Source organism: Pteronotus mesoamericanus, unplaced genomic scaffold (genome assembly GCF_021234165.1).
Source record: "Pteronotus mesoamericanus isolate MK-2021 breed Mesoamerican mustached bat unplaced genomic scaffold, CSHL_Meso_final contig_163, whole genome shotgun sequence".
NCBI classification, from domain to species: Eukaryota; Metazoa; Chordata; class Mammalia; order Chiroptera; family Mormoopidae; genus Pteronotus; species Pteronotus mesoamericanus.
The window spans coordinates 5,527,151-5,543,802 of record NW_026555064.1 but is presented as its reverse complement, the minus strand read 5'-3'; the positions used below and the strand labels follow the sequence as shown (position 1 = coordinate 5,543,802).

Below are 16,652 nucleotides of genomic sequence, written 5' to 3'. Positions count from 1 at the left end.
TCAGTTTCTCTGAATGGTGTGGCCTGTCCTTTCAAAGGCCAATAGTGTCTTGTTCAGGGACAGTGTTTTTGAGTAGTTTGTGCTGAAAATATTGCTGCCCTTGACTGTGAAAGTGAGCATGGCGCTTGGGTTGGGGAGCCGGGGACAGCGAATTGCCAGCGTGGCCATGCCGTGCCCTGGGCGTGTTCTCGGAGGGGCGCCCTGCGTGGTGTGGCCACCGGCATTCCGGAGATGTTCTCTCTGCCATGGCAGGACAGGGCGTACTTCTTGGAGGTGGGCTGCTGGCCAGGAATTTAGGGACCTCTAAAATAGCCCTGTAGTGTTTATGATGTTCTTTTTAAAAGGGCTCCCCACTGTATTTACTTCCTGCACGTCTGAGTGAGTTTTGTCCTCTGAGACAGGACAGCTCAGTCCCGGGGGTTTGGAACATCCGGGCAGCCGTGCAAGGCGCAAGAGGCTGAGGTGAGCCTCAGGGACGCGGGGGTGGCAGGAGAGAGGCGGGCTGGCTTGCCAGATGGTGTGCGAAAGGCGCCCCCCTTGCATCCAGAGGGGGCTGGGGCCCTCGGGGCTGGCCAGCAGACGTGAGGAGGAGATGTCTTGTCCACCAGCTGCATCCCTTTCCCCCGTGAGCAAGATGGCCCTGTGCACGCACAGACTCTGCAGGTGGCTGAGACCCTCAGTTTTCATGTTGTGAAAGTGCTGGGCCAGGGAGCGCTTGCTGGGTGATTTGCCCTTAGCTTATGCCCTGATAAGGAAGGCCCTAAGCTTCCGAGATCCAAAGGCTTCTGTTCATAGTTTACACGGTTCCAGGCAAGGCACAGGTGCTTTCACAACCCTGATCTGATTTGCTTCACTGTTTTCTTGTCATTTTTTACATTGTGTCAAATATCGTACAGTCAATAGTTAAGTGGTTTCTACATCTTTTGGGGTTTTTTGACACTGATCTTTGCTCCGTTTTTTTCTTTTCTATCTTTTTTTTTTAAACTTTCAAGAGTGTTTCATGATATTATTAGAATAACAGGCGTTGGTTAAAATGAACTAAGTCATTTCTCCCTTGTAGTAGAAATTTTCATGGTAAACTTTCCCCCTACGGCAGCGTCCTCAGAGCTCGGCCCCCGGCCCAGCAGCATCACTGTCACCTGGGACTCGCGAGGAGTGCACACTCTCAGGCACCACCCCAGACCTACTGAGTCACGCTCTGGGGTGGGGTTCATCTGGGGTGGGGTTTATTCTGGGGTTTAAATAAACCCCCGGGGTACTGTCCAGCATGCTGAAATCGCGCTCAGATCAGAACCACTGCCCAGGGCGCCAAGGAACTGCCTGGCACTCCTCGCCTTGGAGCCAAAGCTGCCTGAAGTGGGCCGCACTATGGATTGCCTTTTAACGCCTTCATGTTTTACCACAAGAGTAAAAGTCTTTAAAAACCGAAGCTTTTACCTATGATTTCCAAAGAACGTGGGACTATAGCTTCTTTATTTTAATGGCACAGGTTTCTGCTGTGAGGAATTTTAGTGTTAATTATGTTTAGCATTGCTGGTGAGTTCCCGTAGCGTGTGTTAGGTGCCTGGGGCATTCTGTGCCCTTGGAAAGATGGTATTTTAGTGTCATCTTACTTTAATTGTAATATTTCATATGGTCCATCAGGCCTGTTTTAATCAGTTCTTTTATAACGTGTCACATTTTTGTGCAAAGTTCTGTTGGCAGGAATATTCAGATGGGGAAAATCCATCTTGAATTTATTTATGAAAACATTTCTCAGTTTAGTTTAAAAGTTGTCAGGGACCTAACTTAATGAAGTCTCTTTCTCCTTGGAACTGGCCTTTATAATTTGACAGCATTGTTTTTTCATATAAATCCGTTTTCTTTTTTCCTCACAAACCCATTCTAATTCAGTCAGATGTGGATGTCATTGTGAAACCTGTTTCTTCTTTTTAAAAAAATTTTTTGAGAATGTACCTTTTGGAGTTGAATTTTTATTGGCCCAGAATCCCATGGAGATTACTGTCAGACTAATGCAAATTGAAATTTGAAAGTGAGTGAGGAGGCCTGGCCTCCTGCCCGGAGCCCCTCTTGTGAGGGACTGTGCCTCTGACTCAGTGTTCTCTCTATTGGTGACTCATTGTCATCTGTGGCCTCGCAGCCTTGTCACCCTCACATTCTGCTTCCCTACTGAAACTTATGTTCCCTATATTTAATATTCTTGGGTGTGTCCTCTGCTTCTGAGGAATCAGCCAGCTCTTCTGATAAACCAGATAACACTCACGTCAAAGAGCAAACACTTCTTCCCCTGCCCCACCCCCCACATAAAAAGGGACACCAGCAGGAAACCAGCCTGGATTGTCTAATTCAGAGCCGTGGTCCCATTAGTGGGAATTAGTTCAGCTGAACGTACAGTTTTAGGAGAAAAATTCTGTGGATGGAGCCAGGGCACCTGGAGTCATTCTTCAGATCCAGTCTTGAAGTACTCAGGGGTGCAGCAGCCTTGGCCCCCAAAACAAAGAGCTGAGAGAGAACGTAGGATAATGTACATTTGACTGCTGGAACTGAGTGAGCAGGAATGATTTGATACATCATGACCTAAGCTGGTGATGGAGACTAAACCCCCATCCTTCTATCTGTTGGTATCTCAAAGACATTATTCCTTGCCTTTAGCTCCTTCTAAGATGCCCTTCCCCCACCTTTAAAGGCGGGCAAAATGGTGTGTCTCCTAATAACTGTTCTCCATCCACTGGGCAGCAGTCATGAAGAAACGTGAATTTGGTTGTATTTCTCCTGGCCTGTTTGGACGACTGTAGTCTCTCAATATTTCACTCACCAAACTATTTAAGGACAAGTTATAGAGGAAATAGGAATCCTGGTGGATGTCCAAAGACCTGCCAGTGAGACCTTCTGGTTAGGTCACGGAGCGCTAATGTCAGTATCTGGAGAGTGGGCGTCATCATCGTGGAAGAAAATCCTGCACACCTCAGTGAAGCACTCTTTAAAGAAACCCTGCATCGCCAGTATTGTTTATTTATTGATTTTTATTTTTGGAGGGAGGGAGGGAGTGGGGGGAGAGAGAGATTTGTTGTTCCTCCCCCTCCCATCTCCTTCCCCCAGCTCAGACCTGCATCACTGTCTGTCAGCCCTTCCAGCCTTCCCTGGCTCCCTCCCCCTTTCTCTCACAGAGGTTTCCCCTAATAAATTTCTTGTATGTTTAATCCTGTCTTCTTGTCTGCCTCTTAGAGGACCTGGATTAACACAGCGACAGACTGTTTTGAGTCAGCCATCGTGGCTACGGGAGACTCAGCATAGGTGTTTATGGATACTGTTTATCACCATCAGCGGGAAATGTTGCGTTTGCACAGAAGCTCTCTTTTTTACGTTATCTAAACTTACAGGCGATTCCCACTCAGTTAATAAAGCAAAGACTTTTCAGTGCCTGGCCTAAGCCGGGCAGTGGTAGCACCTGAGGCTGCAGGGAGGGACGAGGCCCTCGTGCGGCAGGAGGCGCTCAGCTGCTGGCTGAGCCAGTGGCAAATGAGTTACCAAGAGCCTGGCTGTCTCAGGCCCTTCCTCTTCTCTCGGCCACTCCAGTAGCCCCGGCACCACAGACAGGCTGGAGATCTCTCGCTGCCATTGGCCAGAGGCATAGGTGTTTTATCCGAACATCCTTTCTCTCCTATTGTCTTGATTCAACAGTGTATTGCTTTGTTACTCAGGAGGTTCCCTTTCCTGCTATGCCACTGAATTATGCCATTCATTTCACAAACTAAAACGTTCTCTTACTTAAAGCTGAAAACAAAATTGCAGATTCTCTCATGATACTTTTACAGCTGTCTTGACAGGCTCATCTTTCATTTACTTCTAGGGAGTTTTATTCCTTCTCATAATGTTCTGCCCAAGTATTTGTTTTGTTTTAAAAATAGAAGTGAGTTCCGTATTTTCTCTCCTGCACAGACAGAAAGAAGATCAAGGATGAATCTCTGCACATCCTTATTAGGTTAACTCATTCTTAATATATCCAGTAGTTTTTTTTTAATTTTTGGAAGATTTTCATTTTTTTTCCTAAGCATAATGAAAAATACCTTTATGGGTGGAGTCTATTTGATGTAAATAACTTAGGTATAATTACTACTTTATTTTTTCAATTAAGGTTCTTCAAAGTTGATGCAAGTTTTTTTCTTCATACAAACTCAAAGATATTTGTTCATGGAAGGTAGACATTAAGGGACTCTTAAACTTCTGTGATAGACCTATTTAACGTTCCCCCTGCCACCCCGCCCCGCCCTGGCCAAGAGCCGGGTCATGGTCATGGATTCTGAGAATGCAGTCAGAGAGCAGAAGTGGTCAGACCTTTAGCTCCCACCCTCTTGCTTTGTTAGGTTTTAAGCTATTCAGAGTTTAGGATTGAAAGTTGATGAAACTCTTACTGGAGACTTTCTATTCTGGGACTTTCTGAAGGAAATCAACGTGGTAACTGAACTAGTGAATTCAGACAAAATATTAATTGGCTTCTAGTTTTCGAGTTTCAACTTTGTGGAATTAATTTACAGCACCTCTACACCCATGTCCCAATTAGAGCTTTATGTATGGGTTCATTATGATTCTCATTACTTCCTTGCTGGAGTATGTGAGCTATTACCAAAAATTTAATTTAATTTTTACATTATTTTTTTTTTCCTAACAGGAGGTTTAGATTAATTTGAGCTGTACTTAAAAAGAAAATACCACACAAGGATTTATTTATTTGAAAGTTAAAATCACTTCTGTAACATCCCATTAAGTAGGTAGAGAGTAGGTTGAGACTATTAAGGTAACAAGAGAATGTTTTCTTTTTCTTTTCTTTTTTTTTTTTTTGTCTAAAAACAAAACTAGTTAGGACTGAGCCCAACTGAGAAAATGGTGGCATCCTATTTGTCATTGAGGCAGGGCTCTGTTAGCAAAACTAGTCGTGAAGCTTTTTAACTTTTTGTCAATATCAGAATCTTTGATTCTCTATTCTTTCTCTTCTTATTTCAGTTACTAAAAAAGGTGGGAGGGCTTTATTATTTTAATTTTTCTATTAAAACTTGAGCCCTGACTGGTGGGGGAAGGCACAGTACTGGCTGGGTGGAGAAAGAGGTAGCAAAGGACAAGCGAGAATGGAGAATAAGGTAATTAGTTAAAAATGAGTCTGTTTAGTCAGGAAAAACATTTTGTTTAGTAGTGTAAAGAAGGATAGTACTGAAAGCATTTTGACAAGATTATTTAAGGTTCTGAAAAATGTTAAAATATCAATCCTGCATGAGCCCGGATTCTCAGTTGCCAATTCTAGTTGTTTTGTACAGGAAGGGAATTTATTAAAGAATAGTAGGCAGATTGCTGTGTTTATAAGGTTTTGGGAACCAAGGACGCTGCCCTGGGTCACACCACAGAGCTGGGCTTGGGGGAGACCAGCACCACTTGGCCACTGGGCATAAATAGTACAGCCTGTGCCCATAGCACCGCAGCCCCTGGTGGCTGTTGGTGTCACGGCCGTTTCTGGAAACTGGCATAGTGGCTGCTACCCACCGGAGTCTTGGGTCACTGGTTCTTTGAAGCACCAGCTTCCAAATCAAAGTCTCAGGTGGGAGCATCGGATGGGTGGAACTCTGGCCAGATGCCAGTTCCTCACTGCAGCATGTCTGTTATTTTTCACCTCTTGTAGTGGAAGGTGGGCTCTGCCTCATCAGGAAGAAGAATTCCTCAAATGTAGGAGGGGCCTTCAGGTGTCTGGTGGCCTAAAAGGACAGATAGCCACCACCTGTAATATTCAGGCCTGAAGACTTGACAATGCCATTTTCCCATGACAAGATTAGACAGAATAATTTTGGGATAGCTTTTAGGTTTGCTTATGTATGTCTGCTAGATAATCACATTTCTACTTTCATTATTTAGTTGAGTATGTATGTGTCCACATTTTAAAGTTAAATCATCAATGTATAATTTAGGAATATTTTTCCCTACTTATTTCATGAAAAAGCCACTCCAGCTCTTGATACCTTAGACATCATGTTGATCACAGACATTCTGAACTTCTCAGCCCAGCTTTGCACGGTGGCTCCCGGCTGTAGGTGCCTGAGTTCTTTGTGATACAGCAGCATCTTTTAAGCCTCTTTCTGATGCTTTCATTGGAAATTTAATCTTAAGCCACAGATATTTATTTGCAGAAAATTTGGACAATGTTTTCAAAATAATTTATCCCTGAGGTGTGTTTCTTCGATTTTCTTAAGGTAACCACTTACCTTTTAAAGTGATTTTTACAAAATCACGGAACACTAATAATTCGATGTAATCTCCATAATGACCACTCAGTCTTCCTGCATTTCTTACATTTCCCTTGTTTTTCTGACCCAGAACTCTTTGTGATTTCTAAGCATTTGAAACTACATGTGATTGGACCATTTCAGGTTAATATTCCTCATAGTTCTTTCCATCAAAACAATGAAAAGTGTACTTCTTAAGGAAACGCTTTAAGAGTTCTTATATAGAGCAGGTCCCTCTTTTTCTGAGAGATGGCGTTGGGGAAAGTATTCCTTACATTTGGAGATGTGTTGTGATGATAGTTCCTTGGCACCCTTTTCAAGGTTCTCTTTCAAGGAAAATAAGGAATATGTGTTTGTTGAGTGGTTACTTTTCTGCTTTTCTTGACTTTGGGATCAGAGAGTAGAGTTTTCCCTTTAGTCTAATGAAATGGGAAGTATCTGGAGGGTCATGGGAGAAAATAGTGGAAACTCTCCTTTGCTCTCAGATAATGCATTCCTCTGGGGTCAAGAAGACTTGGAATCCAGGCTTAAAATACTCCCAGCCTTGGGAAACACACATAAATCCTTCTGTCGTTGTAGACTCAGTCTGTTCTTGTTTGTACTGAGTGATTAGAAAGGCATGATTAGTATGTATACCAATTTATTCATGGTTTTACCTGGGCTGAGTCTTTAAAAATTCATTATTAAAGATATCATTGGATATAATTTTGTCTTTGTTGACTCTTTACTGAATGCGGGTTTCTGGCCCTAAGCCCCATTCCCTTTGGCATTTACCTCAAGGCTTGGCCTTTGATCTCAAATGTGACGGACATTTGAGGTGGTGGCAGTCATTCCTCCCCACCGAGGAGTCTGATTCTCTGCTGACCAGCCTCATTGGCCACCGATTTCTCAGGTCTAGCTCCAGCTGTGAGATGGGTAAGGGTCCCACCTTACCTGTCCTTTTCATCTGAAGCATTTAGTTTCTTACATCCGAATGTCTCATGAAAAGGGATTTCAGCCTTGACTAGTGGGGACATTTTAATCCCCCAGACTGTTGTGTAATGCTCTTGTTCTTTGAGCTGTGAATTCTGCTGGGTTCTGTGCTTTGCCATCACATGTGATAAGGCAACATTGACACAGGTGGTGCGTCTGCTTCTCCCGGTGATAGAGTCCTGCAGGCGTGCAGATGGGTAGGACCGCCGGGGGTCCAGGGCCAGCTTCCCCTCGTGCAGCGCGCACTGCTGGGCTGACTGCTTCCCTGCTGGGGCGGCCTCTCTGGAAGATGTGTGAGGTGCAGGCTTATTCAGGAACAGCAGTAGGCTGGATCCAGGTGTGGCGCCGGGGACGGGGCACCGGTTCTCATTGGAGTGCGCCTTAAGTTAATTTGAGACGTTGTATGTCACTTGGATCTTTTTTGAAATGTATGGCAGGACCTCTCCGGTGGAACTTTCCCGGGTGGAACTTGGGACACTCCATACTGTTTGGGTAGTTGGTTTTTCTCTGCTTTGTGCTTTCGTATAAAAGACTCTGGTTGGCCTTTGTTGTGGGTCACATGGTCTACAAGTAGGGAGGATAATGTTAACGTATTTTGAAGGTGATCCCATCCCCTGGGCTGGCTGTTGCTCTTAACTCTTCCTTTTAGGTCTCCGTTGCCCCAGCTCTTTGACAGCTGAGTAGCAAATCATCAGGGTAGGAGTGAGTGGAGCCTGGCTGCTGGCCTGGGGAAGAGAGTCCAGCTCTGGGCAGCATCACTTTGTTTGAGGCTTCCCCATCACACAGCGTGAATGGTCTCTCTGGGAGGGACCTTTACATTAAGAAATCTTTTCTTGGTCAAACTCATTTTTTTCCCTGTCATGTTTAGCCTGACTTTCTAGGGGCACTTTTTTTTTTTTTTTTTTAATAGTGGTGGTAATTGTTGCAAAGTGTTTTGAGGGTTCCTTTTCTTTTCTGGATCCTTCTGGTCTCCTGGAAAGAGTCTGAGAAAGGCACTGTCCCCCAGCATATTGGAGTTAGAGTCATCCTCCTTAGGTGAATATTTCTTTTTGTTTGCATTTCAGCGTCATTTGTGTTGATTCTGTCTTAAAGTGAAAAGCCCAGGCCAGCCAGAGTGAGAATGAGTGCAGCTGCGGTTGGAGCCTGTGTGTGGCCCCATCCCGCCAGCCTGCACTGCTCCGCTGGTCGCCGGCCCGCCCGCCCGGTGTTTGCTCTGACTCCTGAGCCGCAGCCACCCGGGCTTTGCTGATGCACCTTAAATCCGCACGAGCAATTCTCAGCAGTGAAGGGTGGACTGAGCGTATTTAAACTTGTAGCCACAAACCTAGCCCTTGACATAATATAATCCCATAACTAATAACAGCATGTAATTGAGTTTTAAGTTTCTGAGGAGGGGGAAGGGAAAAAACCCCCTCCAACAGAAGTGTTCTGTTAATGGACGTGATAGACCCCTTGTTGTTTAAAGACAATACTCTTGCTTTTTCCACCCAGAGAAAGAGCCACATGAGGCCGCGTGGCACATCTCACTGGCACATCGCCGCACCTCCTCTCCCCTGGAAATATTTATGGAGATCTGGTGTGTTAATAAATTTAGGAGTGATTCAATGGCTGCATTGGCAGGGAGAGATAAAGCAGTTAAATCTGTTGTTCATTTTATTTCTGGGTGGGGTGGAAGAGGGAAATGCAATACTATGAAATACTAATGTTTTCCTTTCTGGAAACCTAATCTGATGTTCTTTTGTTATTGCTCTCGTTCTCTAGGCATTAAGTGTAACTGAAACCCTGATTAAACCATTGGAAAAATTCAGAAAAGAGCAACTGGGAGCTGTAAAGGTTTGTGTCCAATTTGAGTACACTTGTAAACAGAAAATGTCGATGCCTCTGCTGCTTCATTTTGCACTTTGTTCACATTTGGCAGCGCTGAAGGAGACGTTGGAATAAACCATCTGTTGTTTTATGTTTTGAATGTGCATTTTCCCCTGAGGGGGGGGTGATATGAAATTGAAAGCAAAACAAAAACACCTGGACAGGACAGTAAAACCCCTGGTAATCTTCTTGGGCTACACTCTTCCATGTAGAGTTTTAAAAATATCTTTAACCAAACAACACATTTACCCTGAGGAGAAGCATTCCCTCTGTAGGGCGTGCAGGTGTTTCCACGCGGCTCAGTTTTGGGGAGGAGGGGAGCGTCGTCGCAGGGTCGGAGGGCGCTGTGGAAGATCAGGAGAGCTGCTGCCCCACGATGCTGAAGGGAACTCCGAGAGCCACCAGTGGAAGTGGAGTTCTCGTGGTGTCATGAGGAAAAGAATGCCCTGAGGCCCTCGCGGGACGACGGGGTTCCATGGTTAACTTTATTAATGATGCAAAATGAAGGGGGTCCCCCTCCTAATTTCCCAACATCCCATCGCTGTCTGTGTCACCATGGAAAAGGTCCAGTCTTGTCCTCAGCAAGGCCAAAGCAAAAGCCAGTGCCCGGAGTTTCTGCTCCGTATTCAAGTCAGTTCAGTCCAGTCCAGCATCCGGCTAGCGTGGCGAGTGTCCCCAGCTGCAGCCCATGGCTGTGCTTTGGTGTTCGGGCTCCCTCCCGGAGCCTGTGTGTGGAGACTGCGTGGCCATCGGCCGGTGGCTGCTAGGGCCGCATGGCCAAGGGGAGAATGGGCAAGTGCCCCAGGAGAATGCGGGTCATTGGTGGGGGAAGTGGGTGAGAGAGAGAATTTCCTTGTTCTCTTGGGCTTATATTGGGCTTAAGCTTGGGGCAGAGCAGAAGCTTTTTCAAAAAAATCAACTTCCCAAGTTTTCATGGGCTTTTGATAGGCTTACACCCCCCAGTTAGGCTGACAGACCTCTTTGGTCAAGCAGCTCCCGCTGGGCCCTGCACTGGCCGGCACAGGAGAGCGGGTGGAAGGGAGGGGTGTTCCCCGCCGGGGCCGTGAAGCTGTAGCGCCCTGGCTCAGCGAGCAGGCTCATGCTCCCCAGTTCATTAAGCTCAGTGTCCAAGTCGCCTTGCGCCCCTTCTCTAGCTAAATATTGACAGTAACAGGAAGACGCTATTAGGTTATTGGGATGTAATTTCCTTCAATCTAACAAACATTTATTGAGCTTCTCTTATGTGCCAATGTAGTTACAGGTGCCAGGGAGGCCGAGACGAGCGAACCCCGCACGCTGCTCTCGAGGCCACGGGAGCGAGCCAGGGTGTCTGGGGTACTGCGGTGCTGCTGCCGCGGGGAGCCAGGCATAGATTTAGCAGCTACTAACATTTTCTTTAGAATTGAGCTTTGAAACTATCCCAGAGAAATAAGTTGCACCAACCTATCCTGAATTTTGTGTGTGTACTCATGGGAGAAAAAGTGTCATTCTGCGTGTGTGTTAACCATGTTTGGCTTGGCCCAAGGAGAAGAGAATAACAGCAGTTTTAGATGGGGAAGAGAGTTTTCATATTTGTTATCCCTCTGTCCCCTACATATGCCTTGGGAATGGGAGGTGTTTTTCTTTATCTTCCTAAAAATACTGTTAAAATCTGTTTGTACAAATTAACATTGTGGCCTCAAATGGCTGTTGCTACACAGATGAGCCCAAAGGTTTCCATGTTTTTAGTTGCTGTGTGTGCTGTCTAGACTCTTCTTCTTGGCATAGTATTTTACAGGTTTTAGGCTGTGTTTTGAGGGGAGGGTACCCCCCTAAGTTCCCTTCCTGGGATTGCCTACTGGGCTTCATGAGGCTGCACTGTGTCTGCTGGCTTGTAGCAGGATGTGGGAGGTCTGGGTTTACTTATCTGGGACCCAGACAAGTAAAGGGCTTCAGTTTCTTACCTGTACAGTGACGGACTTCAGGCTCTGACTGCTCTACTTGGTGGTTTTATGATCTGTTTTATCTCGTCTTTTTCAGCTGCTTTAAATCTTGAGTATCTTGGTTCCTTTCTCTTTGAACATTGCATCTGGAGGTGTTGAGTGTGTAAACAATATCCATTTAAAATTTTTTTCTTGTAATGGGACGATGGTGGTGGTGGGCAGGGATGGTGTTCTGCAGATGAAAGCTGAATGTGACTTCAGGAATAAGTATATTTTCTTTTTTATTTGCTACTCCCCACCCCCACTGGGCTTTCCTAGATTTCTGACCTTGGATTTTCTGTTGGTTCCTCTCTGTCAAGCGTTCCCAGCTTCTGATAGTGTCCCTGTTCAGAGTATATGGTGTAAAGCAACTGGCGAAATAAAGGGCCCTAAGAAAAGGAGAAATTATTTTAAGAGTTTTAGTTGATCCTGGAGCTGGCTATAGGCCAGATTCTATCCCAAAGTCCCCCTTTTTTAAAAATTTCTTTATTGTTCCAGCTTCAGGTTTATGAACTATTCATTCTTGCTCTGTACATACCTGTGTTGACTGTAATACCTACTGTTGTTACATTCAAGGAGGCCTGGGTTGTGGGTCGTAGTGAGAAGCCTTTTATTTTTACTGGCAGTTTTGTATATTATAAGACACAGTAGAGAAAGGTGATTTTTCCGCAATATATAAACATCTGTCTTCTTTATTAGATTGTTAAATCTTTATGAGAAAAAAACTGTGCTTTATTTCTTTATTTTCTGCTAGCTTCTACTCTGTCTTACTGTATAAGGTACCTAATAAGTAACCAATTCCACTGATAATTCTAGAAGAACCAGGGAAGGGTTTGTGATCTGGACATTTGATTATTTTCTACATCTGTGCTTCCTAAACATTCAGTCATATTTTGACAAGCACATGGTCTTGTTCCACTGGTTTATCTGCTACCCAGGATACTTAAAAAAACTTGACTCTCCCAGGTTAAAGATATTTGAAAGAGCGTAAAGCATTTTTCATGTGGGGACTTTTTTAAAAAAAGTCTTTAAAAGTTGACCACAGCAGGATTTTTTTTGGGTGTAAGCATCAAGTGTTTATCTTCTCTCTTCTCTTTTTTCTTGTCTGATACCGCCCTACCTTTCCCCTTGATATGGAAGCTCTTTCAGTTCTGGTTACTCGTTTCTCTGGGTTCCAGAATCACAATTACATGTTTGACTTGTGATTTTACCGTCATCCAAACGGCTGGGTGGTTTTGTAAATTGGATTTTTAAAAAGTCCCGTGGTATTTTTTTCTACCGTGCGCTTCCAGACAGCCATGTCCTCCTACAGCCGTCTCTCTGGTGTGGGCTCCTTCCTCTGTTCTGTAGCTTCGGCTGAATTTTCTTCTGTGCTTGCCAGCTTCCCACCTCTGTTTAAAAAGCCCCATTTTCCATCGTGGGGCACAGGGGGGTCTGTGCTGTGCCCCACTGGGTTGCTGGTCAGTTTTCTTCAGCTCAATTCTAGCTCAGCTCAGTTCTAGCTCAGCTCTTACCTCCTCTGAAGCTGTGCCACCTCCCCTCAGAATTTGTTACTTACTTCTAAGTGTCTGTACCACACTGTCGATAGTCGACCTAGCGGCAGGAAATGAATACAGGTACCAGGCAGCACAGGAGCCTTGTAGATTGTGTGAAAACTCTGAGAAGTACCAGAATGTGATAAGAGTTACGGTGGGAGAATTGGGAATTGCTCTCTCAGATTTTCAAACGATTGAGTCATGACACTGTGGCTTCAATCCCGCAGCAGCACACAGAGATCATGGGGGCGCTGCTGAGCTTACATTGATCATAAAGCCTATTGAAGTGCTACTTTGTAAAGATTCAGTTACCATTTTAATTCAGGAGAATCAAACATTTAATCAGAAGGGTTGACAAAAAAATGTTCATCTCCTGTGTTACAACTTAACTGCTTCAGCTGTTACCAGCTGCTCACGCCAAATTTCTTTTATTTCTTTCCAAGACTGTCTAATAATTAAATGTTTAATAAAATTGACATTTTAAGATTCTGTTAGTGACTGCAAACTCTGGATAAAAAGTAAATCTACCTGAATAATTTCTTTTTAATTTTTTCAGTTGCAGTTTATATTCAATATTGTTTTGTATTAGTGTCAGGTGTACAGCATCGTGGTTAGAAAATTATATATCAATACTTTACAAAGTGGTTCCCCCTGATATTTCCAGTGCCCACCTGGCACCATATGTAGTTATTTCAATATTATTGAATAATTTATTAAGTGTGGTAAAGCAGAAAAGAATATTGATTTAATTGGATTAATTTTTAAAAAATTTTAGTATCAAAACACTTACCAGTGCTTATCACACAGCAGTGTGAGAGGCTCTGGCACACAATTATGAATTAAAATGCTACTGCCTTTTGGAAAGCTGGCCACTCTGTGGGGAGACTGTCAAATATAGAACCAAAAAACACACTGTGCGACAGGCTGTAATAGGTGTAGATGCTCTGGAACATGCCCTGTCATTTCAGCCTGGAGTGTGGCGAAGATCTTCCAGGAAGACCCGATCCTTCCTTGTTTGAGTCCCGTTTCTGCCCCTTAACTGGCTGTGTGATATGGGGCAAGTTGCTCAAGGCCTCTAAGCCTTAGTTTCCCGATCTTTAAAACGAGACCAATGACAACGGCCTCAGAAGGCCATTGTGAGGACTAAACGTGTTTGATAATGCCTTTCCCGTGTCTAGTGCAGGGCCGGCATAGGTACGTGCAATTATTTTATTATCCCATTTATGGGTTGCTCCGTGTCAGCTTGCCAAACTGGAACTGCCCAGGTCCTGGCGCGGCCCCTGCCTTTTGGGTTCAGGGGTGGCGTGCCGGAGCAATGCGGCGCAGGCTCATGACCCCCCTGGCCACGTGCTAGTGCCGGGGTGAGGGGTGGGTGACTGCGGAGCCCCTGTGTGGGTGCTGCTGCTGCTGCGGCCTCGGCCGGGTGCCGCGTGCCGCATGCCGTGCCCCGTTCTGTGGGGATAAACGCTGACCTGCTGACTGCTCATCTCTTCAGAAAGAGGCTGAAGGAGCTTAAAGGAAAGGGGGCGAGGGAGGTTCCATAGAGCAGATGAGGTGTCAAGTGGGAAGGTGACATTTGGTGCGGGAGTTGAGGGGAGGGTGCTGTGTCCTCCCTGGAGAGGGGCGGGGGCGCGTCACACAGGAGGTGGCATTTCTCCTGGGCTGTACGAGGTAGGTGGACTGGGGGAAACTCTAGCTGGCTTGGACATACCGGATTTTGTTTTAAAATGCTGCTGCTGGTATGTTACATGTGGTAGTAGCCCACCTCTATTTAAATAAAAAAGGAGATAGTCGGAATCTCAAAGAGGACATTTCTAAGCCCTTCTCTAGATTAGTCATGCCTTCTTATTTTATATTTATAGTTTCAAGGCCTTTTCATTTCCTCCTTCTATGAAATTAGTAAAGTACTGAAAAATTTAAAAAAGTCATCCAAGGCGTGCCTGGCTAGCTCAGTCAGTCAAGCATGAGACTCTTAAAAATGTGATCTGGTAACAAAACAAAAATTCTCCCCTTCTTTCAAAACAAACCAAAAAATTCTAGTACCCTATAGAAATGTGGACAATTCGCAGTTACATTCAAACTTTTGTGATTTCTTTATATGCTCTTTATCCATTTTTTATTTTACATGAAAATATTCATGCGTGATTTGAGCAAAAGTTGCTTAATAAAGAATGTTTTATATGTTATGAATATTTTCTTACATATTAATTGCATTGTCTCACTGCTTTCTTTGCCTTCTGGTTTGTTTTATTGCCTATTTTTTGATATCTCTAAGTTCTTAAAGCTTCTTCTGTTACTGTTTTGCTTGAAGGGCTCTGCTTCTAATGTCTGCGAAAGTACTTTTTTTATGACTTCATTTTTTACTTGTGACTCTTTTAATCCATCTGAAATTAATTTTGATATGAGATGTGATTCTCCTATTTTCAAACAGTTAAACAATTACACCAACACCATTGGTTGAATAATATATATGCAGTAATTTGTAATGACACCTCTCTGTGTATAATTTCTAATGTATTTAAAAGACCTGATTATTTAAATTTGAGTCTTAAGGTTATGAATTCCCTCTACCGCATATACAGTGTGCATCTTATTTGACCAATTATGTTGTTTTAAGCAATAGCTCTTCTTTACTATTTTTTTTTTGCATGTGAGATTTTGTATGTGATTGCAAGCTGACTTCCCATGAATTGTATTTAATCTATGAACATAATTTTGTTTGGTTTACTTGTGTCAAAAATTTAAAAAAAAACAACTTGTTGGCACTATTTAAAAATCACTGGGATTTTCAGCTGTTGCAGAGGAACCAGAAGACACAGCCTGTGTGCTGGGCTCACGTTTCCATGTGGCAGAATCCTCTCAGGCTGTATGGCTGCCTGCCCCTCTGGAATCCACGAGGGCTTTCTGGGTTACCCTTGCCCCGCCTGCCTCAAGGAGTTCCCCTTCCAGCTTGCTCTGTTCATTGTATTACTAATTGACTCATACTTGAGTTTGTAATGCAATTTTATGAAGAAGTTTTTCATTGTTTTTTTGATTTGATTCTTGGAAGAGCCTTAAGTCTTAAGTTGCTTGATTTATTTTTATGTATAATATACATAATCCATCCATATATATATGTATATCCTATATCACAGTGTTAAAGAAACATTCGTACTGTTTCAGCACAAAAAGTTATATGAGCACAAAGAAACACTAATACTCAAAAAGGGCATTGAGAACAAATGCAGGAAGAAATAATTATCTAAGGCTTACGACTCAAAAACAAAGCACAGCAGCATTTGTATAATACCATACCCTGGGTGAGCGAATGTATTTCCCCTCTAATTAGTGGGTGTAATGTTGTTTCTTGGCTAAATTCTTTCTTCACAAAGGCTCGATATCACCATTTCTTTCATTCCAAACTTTACCCACGTGCTAATTTCCATACCCCGCTGTTGCTGAGTGTGCTGGGTGTTTTGGTGCTGATTTTAGCATCACTCCTTTTTTGTTTCATGCTGTGTGATTCAGATGAAATCGTACGAGTGAACATGTGCTCAGTATTCCTGGTAGGTAGTAATCTGCAAAGATAGTGAGCAGCTTTTACTCTGTGATCTTGCGTTGCAGTCATCTTGTACATGCTGCGGTATGACGAAGGCAACTCCTGTTCCCTGTGCACCCGGGAAATTGCTTGGGAGATGCTGTGTGGAGTCCTAACTGCCACCGCTAGAACTCGAGTCTCCTGACACCTGATCTTCTGTGCACGCCACAGTATCAGCTTTTTTGCATAGCAGAGATTATGAAATAATGTCCATATGCTTGCTTTCCTTTCCTTTTCTGTTATTAAAATAGTTGATGAAGAGTATGACTGTGGCCATGAAAAGCAGAAAACAGTAACCATATATTCATGCCTTAAACTTTTTAAAAAAATGGTTGTAAATGAAACTTAGAGCACAAATGGAAAGTGCTTCTATTTCAACCAAAGTGTACTCTTACATGTGGACGAATCATAGGATACAGAGTTTTAGGATTGGATTTCTCAGGACAAAAAAAAAATTCCCGATCTCAATAAGAAA

The 16,652-nt window shown here is 43.8% G+C and overlaps 1 protein-coding gene across 3 annotated transcripts in view; it reads left to right on the top strand.

The window, feature by feature from the left end:
• ARHGAP10 (Rho GTPase activating protein 10) overlaps window positions 1-16,652 on the top strand; it is a 241,326-nt gene that overhangs the window by 72,484 nt on the left and 152,190 nt on the right. For all 3 annotated transcript variants that reach the window (XM_054562719.1, XM_054562717.1, XM_054562721.1), the window contains exon 4: window positions 9,000-9,071. In XM_054562719.1, the coding sequence (XP_054418694.1) occupies window positions 9,000-9,071 (72 nt within the window). The remainder of the gene's footprint in view (window positions 1-8,999; window positions 9,072-16,652) is intronic.